The 24,413-nt window shown below is 42.6% G+C and overlaps 1 protein-coding gene across 1 annotated transcript in view; it reads left to right on the top strand.

Annotated features, from left to right (window-relative positions):
* The window catches only part of ctnna2 (catenin (cadherin-associated protein), alpha 2), a 1,881,920-nt gene that overhangs the window by 197,281 nt on the left and 1,660,226 nt on the right, over window positions 1–24,413 (top strand). The window contains exon 3 of the mRNA XM_070866818.1: window positions 1,340–1,535. Coding sequence (XP_070722919.1) covers window positions 1,340–1,535 — 196 coding nt within the window. The remainder of the gene's footprint in view (window positions 1–1,339; window positions 1,536–24,413) is intronic.

Here is a 24,413-nt window from a genome sequence, read left to right as displayed (position 1 = left end):
CCAAATTGGGCTTAAAGTACGTTATTTAGTTGCTTTCTTCTGAGTTACGCAAATTAACAGATTTTCCTTGGCTATACTAAAATGCTGATGATTACACTGTTGACTATAGAATATTTTATAGCTATAACATTTTCACATTCTCGCAAACACCTTTGTCTGCTTTGGATCAGTGTAACTTTATCCAAGTCTATTATGCAAAATGTTCAATTCACTGATGTCCGTGATTGGAGACTTGGGTGACCTATATTAAAACATTGGTCTTTCATTTCTGGGAACTGAATTTAACTGTAGCTTGTATGCATCGTGAAGGTTTTTTTGTCTCTAATGCTATTGTCATTTATCATCCATTGGTTGGTAGACTGCAGACAGAATCTGGGGATTTTCTGAATCCCTGGATTGGCTTGGTTTATTTCTTTTTTTCATCTCAAACATTGACAGTAAAATGAACACTAACCTTAGAGAATCTTGCAGCACAGAAATAGACAATTCCGTCTATCAAGTCTGTTCCAGTGTTTTTCCCTGTGAAATAGTTGCTCTAATCTCACCCTCCATGTTTCCCATATCCTTAATATTTTTAAGCAACTATCTAACTCTTTTAAAAGGATTTATGGACTCTGCTTCAAACTATTGTAATCAAGAAGCAATATTATTATTGTATTAGCTCTAAAATAGTGAACAAAGCAGGTTAAATCTGATCATAAATAAAGTGGCAACCCACCTCCTGGGAGCGGGTTGGCTGCCCGCCCCATGCCCCACCTCTGTTAAAACCGGAAGTAGGTAGGTTGGGGTTGGATTCTGATTTTTAACATTAACCTCCCACCCGACCCAAACTTGCCCATTTTTTGAGGGTAAAATTCCCCCCAGTGGTTCGGGTATCGATGCTGCAACTATTATTGGACTTATTCCACAATCCAATTGGGAGCAGTGCTCCCAGAGTGCGCATTTTTGGGAAATTGCAGGTGCCTAGAGCATGATTTTACCTCCATTAATTTTAATAGATGGAAAATCCTATGTACTGCCTGTGGGCATTTGATCTCCAAATCTTCTCCATTGTAGTCAAATCAGAAGTAGTGCTACGGATTAGTAACACTAACCTCCTCTGTAAGCTTGAATATTTAACACTCAGCTCTCTCATGTTTAATTGTAAGCAGAAGGAAATGCTTCACTGTGCGTTTTGTCATAAGTGTGATGGAATGTATAGATTTAGCTGTCAGTGTATGAAATGATAAAAGGTTGGGTTCTACATTTCTGTGCAAAAATCTCATTGGGAGTGCACAACCAGTCATTAAAAAATAAATTGTTTGCCAATTATTTACTTTGGTTTTATTATTACTCTTAGGTAACTACCCTTGTGAATACAAGTAGCAAAGGCCCATCAAATAAAAAGAAAGGTCGATCCAAGAAAGCACATGTACTGGCTGCTTCTGTAGAACAAGCAACACAAAACTTTCTCGAGAAGGGGGATCAGATTGCAAAAGAGAGCCAAGATCTGAAGGAGGAGCTGCTCGTGGCTGTGGAAGATGTACGCAAACAAGGTGTGTATTGTTTGGTTTAAGCTTATTTAGCAGAACTCTGACTGTTGGAATTTGAAATGCAGTAGATGAGCTCATGATGTTGATCTTGCTTCATACTGTGCAGCTTTTCAGAGAAAAAAATCAATTTTCTCTCCTTTTCCTCCACTAAAGGCATTTGACTCTTGCTGGGATGCAGTTCTATGAGTGATGATCCATATTGGGTACTTGCCTATGTAGCCATTTTTCATGTGAGCCTAGAGGGAGTGTTGGCAGGTTATTTGCCCCCCACCCAGTCAATGTTGGAACCCTGGTCTCAACATACATTCACATGGGCATTTTGTAGAAGGGGTCATGGGATAGTGATTGGATTGTCCCTCCCCAAACCTAAGGGATGAGTTGTAGCATCACTATTGCCATTCTAGCTCAGGTCAGTTGAATTGTCAGATCAAGAATCTAATAATGCAATTTTTTGTTATATATGCTGTGAAAGATAATTTTCCAAATGCTGTTGGAGATTGTGAAATATATTTTATGCTAATAATGAGCATAAAATAAAACACAATGATGGGCCATTGAAACAATATGTTTATAGCTCAGCCTCTGACAATACCCATTATGAACTGTTGTAATGGAACATATTATATTGTGCTTCATTGACAAAATAACTGAAACCATACTTGCCATTACAATTTCATCAGTAAATTATTGTGGGGTTTACATACTTTTCAATAAATTAATAAGATTCCAGTAAATAGTAAAAAAAAAATTACTTTATTCTAAATATATTACATTTGAAGGGCAAATCAAATCATCTATTAAATTAAGTTGGAAAATATGTGAAGTCACATTTCAGAATGCTTATTGATTTTATGCTGTACTTGATTTTAGTTGCCACAATTAAACATGTGCCAAATTATTTCTTGCTGTTTTACTTATGTTCTTACATAGAAATTAGCACAAAAATTAGGAGCAGAAGTATGCCATACGGCCCCTCGAGCCCGCTCCGCCATTCAATTAGGTCATGGCTGATCTTCGACCTTAACTCCACTTTCCCGCCCGATCCCCATATACCTTAATTCCTCAAGTCTACAAATCTATCTATCTCCGCCTTGAAAATACACAACGACTCAGCATCCACAGCGCATTTAGGGTAGAGAATTACAAAAGATTCCCCACCCTTCAAGTGAAGAAATTCCTCCTTATCTTGGTCTTAAATGGCCGACCCCTTATCCTGAGAATGTGCCCCCTAGTTCTAGATTCCCCCACGACTGGAAACAGCCTCTCTGCATCTACCTTGTCAATCCCCCTCAGAATGTTTTATGTTTTAATGAGGTACATCTCATTCTTTTAAACTCGAGAGAGTATAGAACCAATCTACTCAATCTCCTCATAGGACAACCCAGAGCTCAAACTGGTGAACCTTCATTGCACCGTGACTAAGGCAAGTAAATCCTTTCTTCGATAAGGAGATCGGAACGGTGCACAATATTCCAGGTTTGGTCTCCCCAAAGCCCTGTACAATTGTAAGACTCCCTTATCCTTGTACTTGTATCCCATGTTTGATCTGTTTGACATGTATATATTTCCAAACAATCGTACATGATTTCAATGTTCTTCTAAACTTTAATGATAATGGGTGCTGGGGGATTGTGGGAGAGAGCCCCAAGAGAGAGTGTAGAACAGGATTTTCCTTGTTGCAGGCAGCAGTGGATTTAGTAATGGTGGTACAGGCACAAAATCCTTACAACTCAAGATCTTTGCTTTGCTTTATGGAGTTGGAATTGGCAAAAAGCATTCACTGAAGAAACTTTCTGCAGAAAGTGTGAGCACATGGGACGAGGACTGTTACTTGTGTGGAGGAGAAGCACCAACATGGACTGGCTGGACAGGACAGAATAATTTTATATCAAGGTATATCGGGCGAGACATTCGGTTTTGGGTCAAAGCATTTTTTTTTCCGCCCAAAAAAAAAACCCGATGACTCCGCTATGATTTTGAGGCTGAATATTCGGGGAAAAATCGACATTGCACGAGGATTCGCGGAGCAAACCGCAAATTTTCTGCAACTTTTCTCAGAGGCCAATACTGCTGCGAGTTGAGCCTAGAGAGGAGGGAAAACACTTTTTTTTCCCCAAAAAAACAAAAAAATCACCAAACATTCACAAGGTCCTTTTCTAGCGAATCGCTGTGAAATAATTTAAAAATAAAAACTTAAACTTGCCTTTTTTGCAAGTTTTCATATCTATTGCTGTTCCAATTTGTGTTTTTTTTAATCCTATCTACGGGTCACTGCTAAGCCAAATATCGAGTGAAAGCGCTTTTTCCAGTCTTGCACGCCGGCAGTCCGTTCCCCAGTGGTATTTCAAAACTGCCGGCGCAAGACTTCACGGAATTTCCTGACGCACTCTTTTCTGCCCAAAGTGGCAAAATACCGCCGAAAAACCTGGCGCAAAGTTGCGGCATTTCCAGCTCACAGCGTGTTGCATCTTTTTGGTTTACGTATTTTATAGTATTCAGTCCATAGTAAATTCTTGGTCGATCAGTCTGAAGAATGTTAAATTATGAATGTTTAGACACTAGATTAGTTAGCTACCTCATACAGGTATTAATTTGATTGGCCTTTTCTACCTCATGCCGGGCTGGGGTTTTGCTGAGATGATGGTGGGGAGCATTGGGATGGGAGGTCCCATGGTCTTGTAGCATTGAAGTTGAGGAGGTCTGGGAAGAGCTGCCTGAGCAGCATAGTTATCTTAGTACTGGGGTGTTGCAAGGGTCTGGCTGTATTGGGCACCAGTGTCTGGCAGACTTGAGCTGGGGGAAGCTTGGGAGAATGAGGTCCGAACTTCTCCTTTTGGACCATTAGGTGCCTGTACCATGTATCTGGTTGCTAACCTCCTTCTCTCCACCGCCCTCTCTACTGGATGCAAGACTTTTAGTGCAGGTTGAGTGTCCGAAATCCGGAGTTCCAAAATTTAGAATGTTCTGGAATCCGGACACCGGGCCGATCCGTGGTGGGGTCATCTGGAAACCGGAAAATGTTCTGAAATCCGGACTTCCCCCGCCTCGGCGGCCTGACTTCGCTCGTCCCGGCCCTCGGCGGCCCGGCCTCACCGCGACTTTGCCCGCCCCGGCCCTCGCCCTTACCTCGGCTGCCAGACCCCTCCCACCTCAACGCAGGCAAAGACGTTCCAAAATCCGGAAATACCCGGAACAGCCTCAGTACCGAGGTTTCCAGATTTCGGATACTCAACCTGTATATTGATCCTCTGTGGTGATCCTCTATGTAAGTCAGAACATAATTTCTCTCCGTCATATTTATGTTCTTGCTTCTGTCACTGGCTCTTAATTCTGCCTCTGTTTATATTGTGTTGTGCTTCTTGCTGGTTTTATTTTATTATTCTTTGTATGAACTCGTGAGGTCAGCCCCGTTCAAACCCGCATCCAATGGTCAAGTGGAGCGGGCAGTTCAAACCATGAAACTGAGCCTGAAACGCATAACTCACGGTTCCTTGCAGACACACCTGTCATGCATACTGCTCAGTTACAGGACAAGGCCACACACGCTCACCGGGGTCCTGCCTGTGGAACTATTGATGGAGAGGCCTCAAAACCAGGCGCTCTCTAGTCCATCCTGATCTTAACGATCATGTTGAAACCCAACGTCAGTGCCAGCAGTGGTATCACGACTGTGCCGCAGTGTCACGCGACATATCTGTAAATGACCCAGTGTATGTTCTTAACCAAGGTCAAGGGCCCAAGTGGCTCCCGGGAAATGTTACGGATAAGGAGGGTAACCGGGTGTATATGGTTAAGCTCAAGAATGGGCAGATGTGCAGGAAACACATTGATCAAATCAAGCTAAGACACACTGACGAACCGGAACAGTTGGAAGAAGACACCGCGAGCTTAGACGACCAATCAACTCTCATTCAGCCACCAGAAAAACCCACTGTGGTCAAAGCCCAGCCCCAAGTCGTGAGAGACTCTGAAAGCACTGGGATTGTACTGAGATGGTCAACCAGATAGCGAAGGGCTCCGGACCGTCTGAACTTGTAATATGGACTTGTGCCAAGAACTGGGGGGAATTATGTAATGTATGTACATAAGGTCTGCCCACCACCAGAGGGCACTACCATCAGAGGTCCTAGGGTCATAGGTACACTCGTGCTGGGCCCGGTATATAACCTGAACTTCACCTTTGTATCTTCACTTCTGGAAGCCATTAAAGACTGACCAGGTTACACCTAGTCACTGGCTCACAGTACGGAGTTCATTGTATCATTTCATACACTATACCCTTTTTCCCCTTTTCTCTGTTTCCATCCCTTTTTCTTCATTTTGGGTTGGAGGTAAAGGGTGATGTGGCAGATCATAGAAGGGCTGATTCTCGGGTCATTGGTGGGGTAGGGATCAAACTAGGGTTCCAGGGCGCACATATGATATCCCTTTTTCCCCTCTTGTTTACCAGCAGTCACCCATTGATCACATTGCCCCCCCCCCCTCCCCACCCCTTCTTGTTCCAACACTACCTCTAACTCACTGTCTTCAGTGCCCCTTTTTACTATTGTTTCATCTCCTGTATTTTCTTCACCGCAGTCATTTCCCCTCAATAGCCGTTGTCATTCTGCTTAACTGATGGCCACTGTTATTTCATGCCATTCATCAAACCCCTTGCTCATCCTTGTCCTCAAGTCTTCCACCTATTTGACCGCCCTTCCAAACAGACACAAGCTAACTCCAGGAACCATTCAGAAAAAAAACTTCTTTGTACTTACAGTGCAAATAAAATGACACCTATAGAGTGGAAGCTTGCATTTACCGCATTTAGGGAATTGTGAATGGGAAAGAACAGGCCAGTGCCAGCAGGAGCAGGGAGGGGCTAGGTGCAGGAAAAGGACAGCGTCTTAAAATCCAGGGTGAGCTGCACAGAAGCAATGAGCCAGCAGTAGGACAGGAGGTCCAGAAGTAAGAGGAGATAATTGAGCTAGAGCAAGACAGGAATCCTGCAGAAGAGGACAGCAAAGAATGTTGTATAGAGGCCTGGAACAGGCAAAGTGGAGTCAATGTGCTGGGAGCAGGAGAGGAATCGTGCCTTGAGGCGCACAAGCAGGTGAAGAGGAGGTTAATGGAGACCACTGACCTAAGGTGGGGGGGGGGCACAGAGATGATGCTTGGAGGCCCAGGAGCGGGAGTAGTGGGCTGGGCGGGGGGAGGGGGGGAGGAAACAATTTAAAATGTTAAATTATAAATATTGTTTAAGGACGATCTTAACTAGATTAGAACACTGTAAACCTACAAACAGTGTCACCTTAAGCAACAGTACCATGCCATGCAACAATGCCATCTGCCATTGGAGGGCTGGAAGAAGGTTAAGTATCATTAAAAATTATATCGGTGTAACAAAATTGAAGCAGAGATACGAAGTGTGATAACCAGGAAGTGTGCACTAGACACACAACTTTTATTATTAAATATATTCCTTCTAGTAATTCAGATTTTAAGGTTCAGATGGTGTTATTGGGCTAATTTATTTATTATAGACCAATACTCAGATTGGAATATAAAGACATTAAGAGCAGGATGATTTACGGAATGAGGCAAAGTCAGGAGAATTCATTTATTAGCATTTATTGAAGATTAGGGTGCATTTATAAAAGGCAGTGGAATTGGAAGAAGTATGTATAAAATTGGTGGGAGTTAGTTAACTTATTAAAAGGATAATTGAGAATTAAATTAGCTGCAGCAGGGCATCTAACTGCATCTACCATTAGTTAGACTTGCTCTTGCACGTTTAGGTGTTGAAATTTTGTGTGTGGCAAGTTACTGGAAGTGTGAGCTGATAACGTCACAGCGAGGGAAACCGGGCATCTGAGATCTGAGTGAACAGTGCAAGTAACTGCATCATCTTAACCAATCCGATTGAAAAATTGTGAAATAATTACCTTAGGATATTAGAGTGGATGAATTCATGTCAGATCAGGTATAGAAAGAGAAATAGAGAGGGAACAAAAGATTGGATTAAGAGAGAGAAAAAAATAAGACAGAATGATGAAGTAAAACAATAATAATTTTAAATTTGAGACTTTTAAAGACTCCCAACAACAATTAATACTTGAAGGAATGAGATTTAACACACGTAATAACTAATTTTCAATGTCCGAGAGGTTGATGACAGATATTAACACTTGCCACGTCATTAAAACGGCACTTAGTGTCACCGTTAGTTTGACAGCAAATTCTGGGCTAATTATTTTTTAAGATCGGTAATATTGATCATTTATTTATTTAAAAATTGGGAGCAGCATCAGTTTGTTTATTTAAAGATCGGGGAGAGGGTACCTTTCCATGCAAGCGCAGGAGATGCATACCTACCATTCACATTCTCCAACACCACTGTCCTTTTTTAAAAACTGAAAGGATAGTAGTTCACTCCGTGACATTGTGGTTCACTCTTCCAACATCCCGACTGCTTGCTCTCTTTCTCCTGGCACTTTCCCATGGAAGCGTAGGAGATGTAAAACCTGCCCTTTCACTTCCTCCTCAAACAATACTGTTCTATTTATTTAAAAAAAATGCCTCAAATACTCCTGTGTATAATAGCAATTTACATATACTTCATCCAACCGAGTATACAATATTTACTTTTCACACTGCAATTTCCTCTACATCAGGGAAACCAAACACAGATTATGTATTCTCTGTGCTGAACAGCTCCACTCTGTCCCTGACTCCTGAGGGCTATGTTGCTTACCATTTGAATTCTCCATCCCACTCTTTCTTTGACCTCTCTGTTTTTGACCTGGTACACTGTTTCAATGAAGTTCAATGTAAGCTTGAGAAACAGCACCTCATCTTTCTGCTAGGCATTTTGCAGTCCTCTGACCTTAACATTGACTAACAACTACAGCTTCTTTTCCTCTGGCATTGTGGGATGGATGTCCTGGCATTTCCTGGATGAAGAGCAAGAAGCAGTGTACCACTTGTGGTTGTTACCCCCTGTCTGAACATTACTAGAGAGGTGATCTGCACCCTTGGCGGTGACTTTTTTTCATCCACCAGACTTTTGGTCCACTGTAGCATGCTCTACTATTTCTGTTTTTCATGCTTCCTTTTCTATCAATTCCCATTAACTATGCACATGTTCTTTGTATCTTGTTGATGTCTTTTTTATTTCCCTCTTTTGTTGCCTGCCAATATCATCTGCCATCTCTTATTCTCCACCTATGCACTTCAAGTCCTTCCATCCTATCACCGACCTTCCCTTTTGTTCTTTTCCCCCCTTATCACCCCCCCACCCCCGTCAGCTTTCCCTGCCTCTCTACTTGCTTAAAACCTGCTCCATCTCTAACTTTTTCCAGTTCTGATGAAAGGTCTTAGACCTGAAGCATTAATTCAGTTTCTCTCTCCGCAGTTGCTGCCTGACCTGCTGAGTGTTTGTTTTTGTATTTTTATTTGTGTTTTTCAACAGTGTGAACTGCTTCGTGTTTCCACTTTTTTCTGTTTTTGTTTACTTAAAAGCATTACTATTTTCATGAAAGTATTATGAAATCATGTCAATTGGAAATAAGCATGATAACAGTAGATACTTGCTGATATTTGTTGGCATTGCTTATGGTAAGTTAGAGGTTATGCTTTTGCAAGGGGGCATAGATGGGGTTGTTATCTTGGAATTTAGAAAAAAAAATTGCAAGACCGTGAATTAACAATATTTAGTTACTGGATAATAGCGTTTTCCTCACTTCAAGTAGATGAACAAATTGTTTCACTTTGAAATTTGACATTGTTTGAAGTTAAATGAATAATATGCTGTAAGCTATCTGACAAATATTCTCATTTGCTTGTGCTCTCTTTCTCCTTTTCTGCCTGTCTTTCTTACCTATTACACACAGTTTTCCTGTCGCAACATATTTCAACATATTGCACGAGTCATACTTTGCATTGAAGACTCTAGGAAAAACAAGCTCATAATTATTAATATAGCCTCTCTGCCCTCACACTTCAAATTGTACTGCATAAATTATTTGCAGTGAAGCACACTGGGAATTTTCTCCAGTGTTTTCATAGAATCATACTGTACTTCAGTTGTGTCTTCAGCTGTTAGTGATGACTCTGGGAAGACCGTGGACCCATGCCTTTGGCTTCTCAGAGGAATGGGTGTTGATGGGTAAGCATTGTTCGACACATTTTGAATATGTTATTGTGCAGGTAATGTCATTATTATGTTAATCTTATTTTCAGTACGATGTTTCTCCTCCAAGTTCAAGATGGGGTAGACAAGCATACAAAATTGACTGGCAAGAAAAGATAGCTGGTCCAACAAGCCTGCCCCACACTCGTGATAGCTGACACATCATGGCTAGACACTTCCTCCCTCCCTCTCCCTCCCTTCTTCCCTCCGTTCCCCCTCCCCTGCAGCCATGAGAGATACAGAAAAAAAACAGGGCCACTAAGAGGAAAGAATACCCTGGAAAATTCCTCTCCAACAACTTCAGGCGATCAAAACCAGTCAATGAAATCATGTGGACCAAGTGTTAACTATAAACACACTTGTCTTCTGTATGATGTGATTCCTGCCCCAGTTACGAACCAGCTCCCTCTTGAAGGCATACAGAAAGTTAGCACCCATCACACCAGGTGTCCAGTGCCCTGGATTGAGAGCAGTTAGCAGTGCTGAGCAGAAGAAACTTAAGGATGTATTGAAGAGCAAAAGGATCAGCAAGAAAGGGAGGCACTCATGACAAAATATATATTTGAAAAAAAAATAGACTCTCAGCGCATGGAGCTATACTCAGTCTGGCAGGGAATCAGTAACCTCCTGGTATGGTCTACAGGGCTGTAGTAATACCCGCCCTCCTGTATGGCTCAGAGACATGGACCATGTACAGTAGACAGCTCAAGTCGCTGGAGAAATACCACCAACGATGTCTCCGCAAGATCCTACAAATCCCCTGGGAGGACAGATGCACCAACATCAGCGTCCTCATTCAGGCTAACATCCCCAGCATTGAAGCACTAACCACACTCTATCAGCTCCGCTAGACAGGCCACATAGTTCGCATGACAGACACGAGACTCCCAAAGCAAGTGCTCTACGCAAATGAGCCAAAGGTGGGCAGTGGAAACGTTACAAGGACACCCTTAAAGCCTCCCTGATAAAGTGCGACAACCCCACTGACACCTGGGAGTCCCTGGCCAAAAACCGCCCTAAGTGCATACGGGAGGGCGCTGAGCACCTTGAGTCTCATTGCCGACCATGTAGAAATCAAGTGCAGGTAACGGAAAGAGCGTTCGGCAAACCAGTCCTACCCACCCCTTCCCTCAACAACTATCTGTCCCACCTGTGACAGAGTCTGTGGCTCTCGTATTGGACTGTTCAGCCACCAAAGAACTCACTTCATGAGTGGAAGCAAGTCTTCCTTGATTCTGAGGGACTGCCTATGATGATGGTGTGGCAGTGAGAGATTACTACTGAATTCGTAAATTAAGCAGGGAATTCCTCTTAAAGTGGCACCTACTGGTTTCACAGTGAACCTTAATGGGTAAGTATGAGCATCTCAACATGAGATTCCCCACAGTAAATGGAGCTGAGGTACAGACTGGCTAACCTGTTGCCTCTTTCTGCTCTTGCCCTAAAGTTCTGGTGTCCTCCCTCATACCCCTAGATTTTCTCATTCCCGTTTCCCAGCCTCCTCCAAAGGCACTCCCCTTTTGTCCAGCTGTGAGGGACTGCCCTTGCCTGGTTACATTCTTAGCTATCCAATTGTAACCAGAGAATCTGCTGCAATGGCTTCCTTTTCCACTCCTGCACTGTTACCTCTGGTGTCCCAAGGATCTATCCACTTCCATTTCTCATCTACAGCTGCCTCTTGGTGACATCATCCAAAAACATGTCTGATTCACATATATGCTGAGGACACCCAGCTCTATCTCACCCCACCAGCTCTCTTGACCCCTCTACTACCTCTGATTTGTCACGTTGCTTGTCTGACATCAAGTATTGGATGAGCAGAAATTTCTTCTAAATATTGGGAAGACCAAAGCCATTGTTTTTGGCCCATGCCACAAATTCCATTCCCTATCATTACTCTCTTCGGTCACTGATTCTGAACCAGATAGTTCGCAACCGTGGCATCCTATTTGACCCTGAGCTGAACTTCTGACCCCATATCATCTCCATCCACAAGACCGTCTCCTTCCACCTCCATAATATTGCCCATCTCTACCCCACCTCAGCCCATCTGCTGTTAAAACTCTCATCCTTGTTTTTGTTATATCCAGTCGACTATTCCAGTGATCTCCTGGCCAGCCTCCCATCTTCCTTTCTTCGTAAACTTCAGCTTGTCCAAAGCTCTGATGCCTATATCATGACTTGCATCGAGTCCCCTTTACCTATCACCCCTGTACTCACTGACCTTCATTGACTCCCACCCAGCAAAATCTCAAATTTAAATTTCACAAACTTGTGTTTGTAGTATATGAATATGTAGTGTAGTATAGTATATGAATAAAGAGTCTGACCAGATACTGTGAGCTCAAAGTAAAGTGTGACTGTAGTCTTTTATTGCAGGTCTCCAGAGTGCCTCTCCAGCCTGAGAGGCCTCCTTTAGTACAGGTGCTCCCAAGGGATTGTGGGATCCCTTGGGACTCCAGGGGATGAGCCCTCTCGTGGTTAAACAAGGTATTTACAGGTTTACATATATGTGTTCAAATCTCGCCTTGCCCCCCACCCCCTTGTCTCAGTAACCACCTAAGGGGAGCGGGCAGGGAAGTGGAGCTGAGTCCATAATCAGATCAGCCATGATCTTATTGAATGACGGAGCAGGCTCAAGGGGCTGTATGGCCTACTCCTGTTCCTATTTCTTATGTTCTTACCCCTTATCCTGAGACTGTGCCCCCTAGTTCGAGACTCTCTAGCCAGGGGAAATAACCTCTCAGTATCTACCCTGTCAATCCCCTTCAGAGTCTTGTATGTTTCTATGAGATCACCTCTCATTCTTCTGAACTCCAGAGAGTATAGGCCCATTCTACACAATCTCTCATCATAAGACAGCCCTCTTATCCCAGGAATCAATCTATTGAACCTCCATTGCACCGCCTCCAAGGCAAGTATATCCTTCCTTAGATAAGGAGACCAAAACTCGGCACTGTACTCCAAGTGTGGTCTCACGAAAGCCATGTACAATTGTAGCAAGACTTCCTAACTCTTGTACTCCAACCCCCTTGTAATAAAGGACAACATGCAATTTCCCTTCCTTATTGCTTGCTGTACCTGCATGCTAGCTTGCACAAGGACACCCAAATCCCTCTGAGCACTAACATTTAAAAGTTGCTCACCATTTAAAAAAAATATGTTCTGTTTTTCTTAGCAAAGTGAATAATCTCTCATTTCCATACACTATATTCCATATGGCTCTTACTGCCGACCTCACTTCGTCTATCCCTTCTGTCTTCTCCTCACAACTTACTGCCCCACCTAGCTTTGTATCATCATCATTACACTTGGTCCCTTCATTTAGGTCATTAATATAGATTGTAAATAGCTGAGGCCCTAGCACTGATCCTTGTGGCACTGTTGGGGTAAAAAGTGGACTAACTGATATAGTTAATCGATACCTCGCCCAGCTGTATAACGACCACGGAAGTAAACAAAATCCCAGGTTCAACTGGCTTTATTTCGAGCAATTGCAAGGGAAGGTTCAGTCGTGGAACCTACGAAGTACATGAGTTTTCAAGCATAATTTATACAGGTTTTGGAGAGGAGCTATCTCCTACAAAATCATCGATGGGTCTATTGCTATCAGCGAAGTTACATTGATTTGTCGATTCTTACCAGACGGGCTCTGAGTGGTACATGCAACTGTCCATCTCTCATCATTGTTTTGTTCCATTTTTCCCTCTACCCAGTCAATTCGACGCCTAGTGTGGTTGTATTAGCTTCTTTATCTCTTCCTCAGGGACTTTTAAACAAAACTGCTGACTTCGGCTGTTTAAGTGTTACTAAAGTTAAGCTATAGTTCAATGTGTATAAGTGTGCTATACCTATATAAGCAAGTGTTACATATATAGGCAATTACACAGACCCTCCGAATACTGATAAGTTCACTACCTTCAGCATAATTCTGACCACCTATTTGCAACTTTTACAATTTATCCATTACAATTCCCCCCTTGGCTATATGCCTAAGATAGGCCATTTCCCAATTAATCCCTCATGGGTGAGCTTCCCGGGTTGTCCTTTCGCTTGGGTAGCGCTACTTCTGAGCTACAGGATCTACCTGTTGGTTTTCCCATCAAGGTTATACTAAGTAAGTCCTTTCTGACAGACTGTCTGATTTCCCTTTATTCAATGTTTTAACTATAGTACGGGCTAGGGCCTGCCTCTTACGTCGGTTACACCTTTTTATAGGATAATACTAGCAAGATGAGTTCCCTTGCACTACAACCAGTACATTTAGTCCAGCATAGTTCGTGTATAAGTCCTTTCTAGCCAACATTTACTGTGTTTGAATTTCTGCCCCACCTGGGGTGGTATGTATGTTATCGAATGGTGTCCAATTCAGTCGAGTTTGTTCCTCTTTCAGTTCGAGTATCGGTTTTCATTGCGGCCCAGTGGCCTTCGTATAACCTCCTCAGGTAATATCCATCATTGTACCATCGATCTTTCCTCCCTTAGTTCAGGGGTTTTAATAAACCCATTTATATCTGTCTCGTCAAGTGGAGTAAGGCAGAAGTCAATATCCATAATGGTGCATGAGGTGTTCCTTTCTTCATTTCAGTTGCCGTGGTGCTCACACATCAGTCTCCATTTCCTCATGGAACAGCGATAAATTAGTAGTCCTCTGTTAGGGGTGGGGGGTGATACTCAAGGTACACCCGTCCACTTGGTTATATCCACAGTCATCTTTGATCATTCGTAGTAGATCTTGACATAAAGCAACTTAGTTATTTTAATAACAATCATCTATGCTGAGACTCTTAGTACTGTTGTTCTCTTCAGATACATTTCTGGTTTGCCATGGTACCGCACGCGAGTTTGATTTCTTATTTCTTCTACATTGTTTGGTATAGAGGATCTCCCTTTGTCACATCATACTGTGGTATAGATAATACAAAACCTATTATATTTAAATGTCCAGTTACAGATTTGGCCTTTGGGACCCAAGCATGACTGTTTCTCTGCATCTTGCAGACACGAGTTATGTTTTTGTTCAAGGTCCAGTTGGTAAATACATCAAGTATTATCCAATCTGGCACCTTTCTATTCTGAAGCTGCTCTAGATTATGTTATATTCCATTGAGCAACCATGCTCCATATCCTGTACGTACGAGTTCTGTCTGTATGGTTTTATTTAAGTTTTGTTCTACTCTATTCATCGAATTTATAGTTCTGGCGTGGTCTCGCAATGTGTGGTCCACTTGTAATAATTCCCTTTCTGTGCCATTACCCAGTTGTGCCTGTATCTTTTATTATCCTCATCCCTTTCCAGCAATCCCTGTAAGGTTCATGTTAGAGTGTTAACTTGATTATCTATCATGTGTAGGTCTATAGTGTTTACTGCCGCATATCCCTCTTTTTCCCTGGTCCCGTTTTTTACCTGACCCTCTTTCCACATTAAACTTCATGGTTTTGATTCAGGGCCTTTAAGTGCTCGCAGGGTCAGGTTTCTATACAGGCTTATAGTGTTTAACCCGCAGAAGTTGGAGGTGGTTATAGTGTTTAAATTTAGGAATACAGTAATTATTCGCTGACGTACCCCGAAGTGTATCTGATCCTTGGTCTGCCTTATCAATCCCCCTTTTGCCCTAGCGTTCATAGTTGAACACATTTGTGGCGCTGGGGGTGTGATGGTTGGGGCCCTGGTAGTGCTCACTGTTGCTAAAGTAGTTTGTGGGGCCGTGTTGGTGGGTCTATCTCGGGAGATATCCCTCCACCACCATTCAAAAATATTGAGTGAAATTTGCACCCCCTTCCGCCGGGTGCAGTATCTCTGTCACTCCTGATTATAAAACACACCATAGTCTTATTCCCACTAATTATTGGTCCTGTATTACTGGCCCATCCCCAATGTTATTTCGTTTCCTCGTTACATTGTTTTATGCCCGTTATTTAAGTCTGCTGTTGCTCCGTGCGTCACCATCAGTGTTTTTGATTCTTTTTAAACTAATGTCGCCCGAATCCCTGTAATACAGGCCTTGCTGTCCGTCAGCCTGTTGTCCTTGATATGAGGCTGCGTTACCCCATATTGTTTCCAAGAGCACTAGAGTCATGCAAAAAAAGAATATTTCTCGGTCGACACTGGTTAGTTAGTGACCATGCTTTTTTAACTGGGTCCAGTGTTTCCACTTGCCGATACTCCTTATAACTATCATAACTTGCCATTATTACCTGATGGAGTCTGGTCCATTTGGGTGTGAGCCCGGACCCCTCTGGGGTAATCACCTAACTACCTATTTGGGCTGTTTGGATCTTCTGTTCCTTAGTAGTGTTCTCTAAGTCCTTGATTTGCTAATCTCTAGCCTGTGTCTTTAAATCATGTAACTGCTTCCAGAGTTCCATTGCAAATTTCCGTATCCTGTCTTTTTTTTTTAGTTCAAAGGTTGTCACTCCTGTCGTCCGACTAGAGGTTGCCTTGAGCTTCATTAGTACTCTGGGTATCCTGTCTACCCATCCCTTTCCAGTCTCTGATATGGGATATTTTTGCCTGATCTCTAATAAAGCGCAGGCCGGTTTCATCACCTTCCCTGTGAAATGGGTACCTTGATTTAAGTCTACTGTCGTGGCATTATTTCTTCTGCTAGGATCCTGGCAATGGTTTCTGCTGAACAATTTCTAGTGGCAAAAGCCTCTACCCACTTCGTAAACTGGTTTATTATTTCTAGGCAGTATTTCTTCCCTTTGTTGCGGGGTAATGGTCCAGTAAAATTTATCTGCAAGTTTTCCCAGGGTCCTTTCGGTCGGTGTTGATGTCCCATTCTGACCTTTACTTCCCCCCCCGGGTTGTATTTTGCGCATATCACGCACCTTCTACACTGGTCCTCGATATCTCTACCCATATCTCTTCCACCACCAGCATCTGGACATCGAGCTTATCATCTTTGCTCTACCTGTATGGACATATCCGTGGTATAAATTTAATAGGCTCCCCTGGATGCATTCCAGGACCACCACATTCCCATTATTTCTTTCATATCCCGTCGGTCCCTTGTTGGGGCCCTCTTTGCCTCCACCCCTCCTTTTCCTGTGGAGTGGCTTCTCCCTGTACCTTAAGCATGTTTACTTCCTCAGGCCTGATGGTACATACTCCGACTTGGGCTTCCCCCACCAGTGTACCTGTCTCTGCCACTCGCTTGGCTGTTTCATCTGCCCATGCATTCCCCTGTTTATACTGATCATTCATTTTTATGTGTGCTTTGACCTTTATTATTGCACACTCCTGGGGTAGGAGGGAGGTTTCCACTCGGTGTTTAACAATCTCATGTTTAATCGGTCCTCCTCCTGAGGTCATGTATCCCCGTCTACTCCAGGCTATCATATCGACTCTCTGTATAGATGTTTACTCTTTTTCCCCTAGCCAGCCTCAGAGCCTCAGCGAGAGCCATTAATTCAGCCACTTGAGCTGATAGACCCCCTTCTAACTCTCCTTCCCCTTTGACCTGTCCGCTGCTATCTACCACGGCCCATCCTGTCCGTGGTGTCCCATTGATATAGCGCTGAGACCCATCTCCATATAGATCCATGTCTGCCTCCTCAAGCGGGGTTTCACTTGCTTGACTACTTATCCCATCTTCTCCTGTTGGGCTACACTGATGCTCTTCTCCCTTGGTAATGATCCACCTTGCAGGGTTGTTACAGTTGTCTTTTATTATTGTTACCGTCCCTTGTGGGGTGGGGGGGCTGGTGTAAGAGCATTGCTTCCCATCTAGCCCTTTGTGCATCGGATACCATTTTTAACCTTCCAGTGTTAAGTAATTCTACTAAGGTATGCTGGGCATGTAGAACAATGTATCCTGACATTATTGGTTCGCTAACTCTGATGGCCCATGCCGCACAGTCTAGGGCAGCAACGCACCTGGACAGTCCTGTGGCTACAGGTTGCGGCTTACTTGAGTAATATGCCATTGGTCTATGCCATGTAATTGAGTTACTACGTGTTATAATGATCGTTACTATGGTAGGTATAGATGTGAAAAGGCCTATTCTGGAGCACTTGAGAGCTTGTTTTAACCGCTCAAATACAGTTTCTTGATTTGGGCCCCAGTTTATGGGCTCTTGGGAGGGATTCCCCCCTTTTTACCAGGTCCTGTATGGGTTGGGCCATCTTGGCATACTCGGGAATAAAATTTCTGCAGTAGTTGAATAGCTCCAGTATCTGCCTGACCCCTTTCACGTTCCTGGTCTGGGCATTGATTGAATTGCTTCCTTTCTGTCCTTGGGCATCTGTCTCTTCCCTTGTGATATTATGTATCCTAGATATGTTACTTCTCTCCTTCCCACCTGCACCTTCCTAGGATTTATTTTTAATCCTACGCTCTGTAGAGCTCCAAGTACTGTAGTTAAAGCTAGTATGTGGTGTTGTTCTGTGCTGGAGGCAATAAGGATATCATCCACATACTGCAAAAAGGTGCTTCCTTCTCCAACATCTACTGGTTCCAACATCCCTGTCAATACTCAATGAAATATGCTCGGGCTATTATGGAATCCCGGTGGCACCCTGGTCCATGTGTATTGTTTTCCTTTTACGGTGAAGGCAAATTTTCTTTTTTTTTGTCTAAGGTATGGCCCAAAATCCATTCGCTATATCCAGCATGGTGAATATCTTGTGTTCTGGATCCAGGCCATTAAAAATTGTGGCAAGACTTGCCACTATTGGGTGTTCTCGGGAAGTCACCTTATTCAGGGCGGTATAATCGATCCTTAGTCAGTAAGACCTGTCGGGTTTCTTTACCGGCCACACAGGTGAATTAGTGGAGGCTATTACCTGTTTCACTACCTCTTGCTCCTCTAATTCCTGCACTGTCTGACAGACCACTGCCTCAGCTTCGGGTCTTAATGGGTACTATCGGTGAGCTTTGTGCTCTGGTCCGGGAATTTTGATGGGTGGTATCTCTGCTAATCCACAATCTTGCTTGTATTGTGCCCAGAGTCAGGTATAATTGACACACGCTACCCCATACAACCTTTGTTTCCCACTCCGGTTGGATTGGGGTTATTCCGGCCACTCTTGCTGCTGGTGTCTTGGATGTTCGTGCTTATCCCCCAAAATTATCCGGTTACGCTGAGGATCTATCAGTACCCCTATCTCCCTTAAGGTATTGATGCCCAATATGATGCCTTCTATGTTCTGACAGCACCAAAACTGAGTAGGTAACATTACCCCCTGCACTTCTAACAACACTATTTCACTTAGGGTTGCTTTCTGATAGCCCCACCCACTCCTTGTATGTTTACAGTCCTGCGGGTCGGGCAAATCTAAGTTGGTTATGGAAACGGACGCTCCTGTGTCTACTAGCATATCGCAGTGCCGGCCCCCTAACACTGCACCAATAAACATCCTTGGATCCCCTAGCTGCCGTCCCATACCTCCGCCGTGGGCCGGCAACCCCGAGCGTGGACTGGCTAATCGGAGCATATTGATGATTTCCTCGTTAGAGGGTGTCTCAGGTTGGGGCGGTGGTGGCAGTGGTGCTGGTGCCTGTCTGAGCATGTCCATCAGCTCTTCCCTGGTTAATGGTTCCCTTCTTTGCCTGTTGGGGGCCTCGCCTTCCTGCGCCCTTCCTCCGTTACTCCAGTAATCTTTGGCCAAATGTCTAAGTTTACCACAATTATGACATTTCCCTTTTTAGAATTTCCATAATCTTTTTCTGCGGGCAATCCTTACTGCAGTGGCCTTCCTGATTGCAGTTAAAACATATCAGGAGAGCTGTGCGGGGTTGTGTCTCCTCCTCCTTCGTCTCTGCTGCTACCGCTCTTGCTGCTATTTTTGCTATTTCCTCACTTTGTTCCAACTTTAACTCCTCTACATGTTCTGCTCATTCCAAAGTTTCATCATAATCATCTCCTACCTTAAATCCTAACTTAATCTGTCTCTTCTCTCCTGCCATTCCCCATGGGTGTCGAGCAGTCCTTCTACTTTTTGCCAGAATTCTGTATTCCTACTATTTGATTTAGTGGTTGGTAACTCATTCAATAGAATTTGTCTCTCCTGTGGCTGAGATACCTCCTGTATGGTAATCTGGGCTGCTCTACATCCGCTGGAGGGAATGGTGGTAGTGCGTATTGATGCCGCTGATATGTAGCCATTATCATGTGCCAGGGGCCACTCTACTCTGCACTCGTTATCCCAGTCTGATTTACCGTTAGGTTGGGTTTGTGGACTACACTTGCCCACCGTGGGGTACATTGGCTCTTATTACCGTAGGTGATGGTGCGATGTCTGTGCACTGCACTATCCGTCTGGTCCTGTCTTTATCTCTTCCAGCCTATTTATCTTAGCTTCTAACTCTTGAATTTGTATTGTTTGAGTATCTATCTTTCCTCTGTAGCAGGCGAGTATTATTACATAGGCTTTCTTCGTTTTATTTTTATTCTGACTATCCCACCATTTCCTCTGTCTGTCAGGTGAGTCTTCTTTCTTTTATTAAGAAATCCAAATTAATAATGTCCAGTATAAAACAGCTGTCAGTGGAAAGGGTTAACTCCTTTACAGGTTTGTAAGAAGGCCTGACGTCATTATGTGACTTCGCGTAATCATCCGAAAATTTTTCCCCAAGTCTTTGTGCTTTCTCAAAACTTGCTTAGAAATTAGGAATCCGTTAAAACAGGGGAAACCATTAGTAAAGTTGTCATAATAAAACCTTCTCATCGGGAAAGTCAGCATTTTAGATTAAACTCCAATTTCTCTAAACTTCCAATTTAAATATTTGCCAAAGATTTTTTCATTGATTTAAAATGAGACCACACATAAACAAAATAACTATTTTGTTTACTGAAATCCAATTTTCATACAAGCTATATAAATTCCAGCATTTCGTTTTTACTGTCCTGTTCATTGAGCAAATCTTGTGTTTTATTACTCTCAGCACAACATCTAAACTTCTGTGCTGGTTCCATCTTTTTTAAGAATTCTCTAGTTCCCAGTTTTTTCCTTCCTTTGCTGAGTTCACGTAACTCAAATTTTTTTTCCCCCTTTTGAATCTGAACTTAATTTTTTTTTGATGACCTTCCTCTAGTCCATAGTTAAACATCTTTGTCGGGTTTAACTCGTAAGTTTTTATATTTAAACCAATATCTTTTTCAAAGCCAATTTAAATCTCCTTTCTTCAAATTAGGTTTTATATTTTGATCTTCCTTCAGTCCATTTTCCTAAACATCTTTGTTTCTCTTTCTAGCAGCTGCAGCTTTCAAGGTCGCATTTTTATCTTTTGATAAAAACACGCTCTCCTTTGTAAATTCAATGTGTTTTTCCAGCATTTTTCTTTTCTTTTATTAATTTTCCTTTTTCTCAGTTAGCATTTTATCCCGCTGGCCAGTTTTCCTAAGATCCTGGGGTCTCACCCCACTTTTTAGGTTGTATTCCTCCTTGTTTGCACTGCGCACGATCAATACCAGCTTCTCCGTGTCACGCTTCGGGACATGCACCTTAATTTTCCTCTGACAATCGTTGGCGTCCTCTTTCCCCTTCGGTTGTATTCCTTTTTCAGGCAATGCATCTATCCCTCCCTTGGTTTTTGTCCTTCCGTCGTTCGCTATAACTTGTTCTACAGATTACTGTGATGTATGTAGCACTCAAATCACTGACTCCACACAGTCTGGTGTTGTAGTAACTGCTGTGACCTTGGTCCTTTATTGTGTAACTCCAGAGTGCCCTTCAGGTGTGGTGGTCAGCCTTTTATACTCTGTCTCGCAGGTACTTTCGGGTCTCCCACCACAGTGCAACTTGTGGCGCACCATTGTAACTATACATTTAACATACATGGACAATACATAACAATTACCCTTTCTAATTCTTTATACAGATTACCTCCTTCCCCGTCAAAGCTGCAGGTGATACAAAATCATACTCAGTGCAATTCAGCTGTCACATCATCCAGGTCAGAGAGACTGCATCCTGTTCATGACGCCAAATGTTGGGGTAAAAAGGATGCTTCTCTCCTTCAAGGTGGACTAACTGATATAGTTAATCGACACCTCGTCCAGCTTCCCATTGTATAACAACCATGGAAGGAAACAAACAGGTTCAACCGGCTTTATTTCGAGCAATTGCAAGGGAAGGTTCAGTCGTGGAACCTACGAAGTACAAGAGTTTTCAAGCATAATTTATACAGGTTTTGGAGAGGAGCTATCTCCTACAAAATCATCGATGGGTCTATTGCTATCAGCGAAGTTACATTGATTTGTCGACTCTTATTAGACGGGCTATGAGTGGTACATGCAACTGTCCATCTCTCATCATTGTTTTGTTCCATTTTGCCCTCTACCCAGTCTATCCGACGCCTAGTGTGGTTGTACTGGTTTCTTTATCTCTTCCTCAGGGACTTTTAAACAAAACTGCTGACTTCGGCTGTTTAAGTGTTACTAAGGTTAAGCTATATAGTTTAATGCGTATAAATGTGCTATACCTATATAAGCAAGTGTTACATACATAGACAATTATACAGACCCTCCGAATACTGATAAGTTTACTACCTTCAGCATAATTCTGACCACTTATTTGCAACTTTTACAATTTATCCCTTACAGGCACCCCCTAGTTTTACAGTCTTCCAATTTGAAAACGACCTGTTTATCCCTGTTCTGTTTTATGTCCGTTAACCAATCCTCTATCCATGCTAATACATTACCTCCAATCCCATGATCCCTTATCTTGTATAATAACCTTTTTATGTGGCACCTTATCGAATGCCTTTTGGAAATCCAAATATACTACATCCACTGGTTCCCCTTTATCTACTCTGCTAGTTACATCCTCAAACATCTCTCATAAATTTGTCAAACACGAGTTCCTTTATAAAACTGTGTTGACTACCTAATCATGTTCTAATTTTCTAACTGCCCTGATACCACTTCCTTAACACTGGATTCCAGCATTTTCTAGATGACTGATGTCAGGCTAACTGATCTGTAGTTCCCTGTTTTCTCTCTCCTTCCTTTCTTGAATAGCGGTGTTACATTTGCTACCTTCCAATCCACTGGGACTGTTCTAGAATCTAGGGAATTTTGAAAGTTCTCTTCCTCAGGGACTTTTAAACAAAACTATCTTTGCAGCCCCCTCTTTTAGAACCCGAGGATGTAGGCCTTCAGGTCCTGGGGAATTGTCGACTTTGAGTCCCATTAGTTTTTCTGCACTATATTAATTACATTAAGTTCTTCACTCTCATTAGACCCTTGGTCCCCACCATTTTAGGTATTTTTGCATCTTCTACTGTGAAGACCGATACAAAATATTTAACGTTTGTGCCATTTCCTTATTCTCCATAATAATTTCACCTGCCTCATCCTCCAAGGAACCAATGCTTGCTTTTGCTACTCTGTTCATTTTTACATACTTGTAGAATCTCTTACAATCTGTTTTTATATATCTTGCTAGTTTTCTTTCTTAGTATATTTTTTTCCCTTTTGATCAATTTTTTCGTCATCTTTGCTGGTTTCTGAATCTCTCCCAATTCTACGGCTTACTACTATTCTTTGCAAAATTATAAGTTTCTTCTTTCAATCTAATGCTATCTTTAACTTCTTTAGTTAGCCACGGATGGATCATGTTTCCTGTGGAGTTTTTGTTTCTCAATGGAATGTATTTTTGTTGAGAATTATGAAATTTTTATTTAAATGCTAGCCACTGCTTATCTACTGCCATACCTTTTAATCTATTTTTCCAATCTCCCTTAGCCAACTTGTCCTTCATACCTATGTAATTGGCTTTATTTAAGTTTAAGACTCTGGTTTCGAAGTCACTCTCAAACATAATGTGAAAATGTATTATGATCACTCTGCCCCAGAGGATCTTTTACTATGAGATTGCTAATTAACCCTGTCTCGTTACACAATACAAGATCTAAAATAGCCTGTTCCCTAACACATTGTTCTTAGAAACTGTCCTGAATGCATTCCATGAAATCGTCCTCCAGACTACCTTTGCCAATTTGATTTTCCAGTCTATATCAAGATTAAAGTCCCCCATGATTACTGCATGACCATTGTTACAAGCTCTTACTATTTCTTGATTAATATTCTGTCCAATGGTATAGCTGCTATTAGGGAGCCTATATACTATTCCGACCAGTGTTTTCTGCCCCTTGTTATTCCTTATCTCCATCCATACTGATTCTACTTCCTGATGCTCCGAACCAAGATCCTTTCTCTCTAATGTCCTTGTGTCATCCTTTATTATCAGGGCTAACCCCCCCCTCCTTTATTCGACCTGTCTTTTCAAAACGTGAAGTAGCCTGGAACATTTAGTTCCCAACCTTGGCTACCTTACAACTACGTCTCTGTAATGACTATTAGATCATGCCCATTTATTTCTATTTGTGCCGTCAGTTCATTTAACTTGTTACGAATGCTGCGTGCATTTAGATAAAGAGTCTTTAATTTTCCTCTATCATTTTTCCCTACCCTGATCCTATTTACTGGTGCACTATGTTTGTATGCTCTGTCTCTTCCTGTCACACCCTGGTTATCATTACCCGTATCGCTACCCTCCACTATTGCGTTGTCCTTTTTAACTTTCTAAATTTCCCCTCACCTGAACCCCCCCACCCCGAAGTGCCCTGGGATATTTTACTACATTACAGGTGCTATGTAACTGTAAGTTGCTATTGTCTGAAGATTATCTTCATTCGGCAACTTTGCTTTACATAAAGTACACAAATGACAAGGTCATTGATGCTCACATTGACATG

The sequence above is a fragment of the Pristiophorus japonicus genome, chromosome 2 (assembly GCF_044704955.1).
Source record: "Pristiophorus japonicus isolate sPriJap1 chromosome 2, sPriJap1.hap1, whole genome shotgun sequence".
Lineage (NCBI taxonomy): Eukaryota > Metazoa > Chordata > Chondrichthyes > Pristiophoridae > Pristiophorus > Pristiophorus japonicus.
Note: the sequence above shows the minus strand (reverse complement) of the source record. Positions and strands in the feature narration are given on the sequence as shown.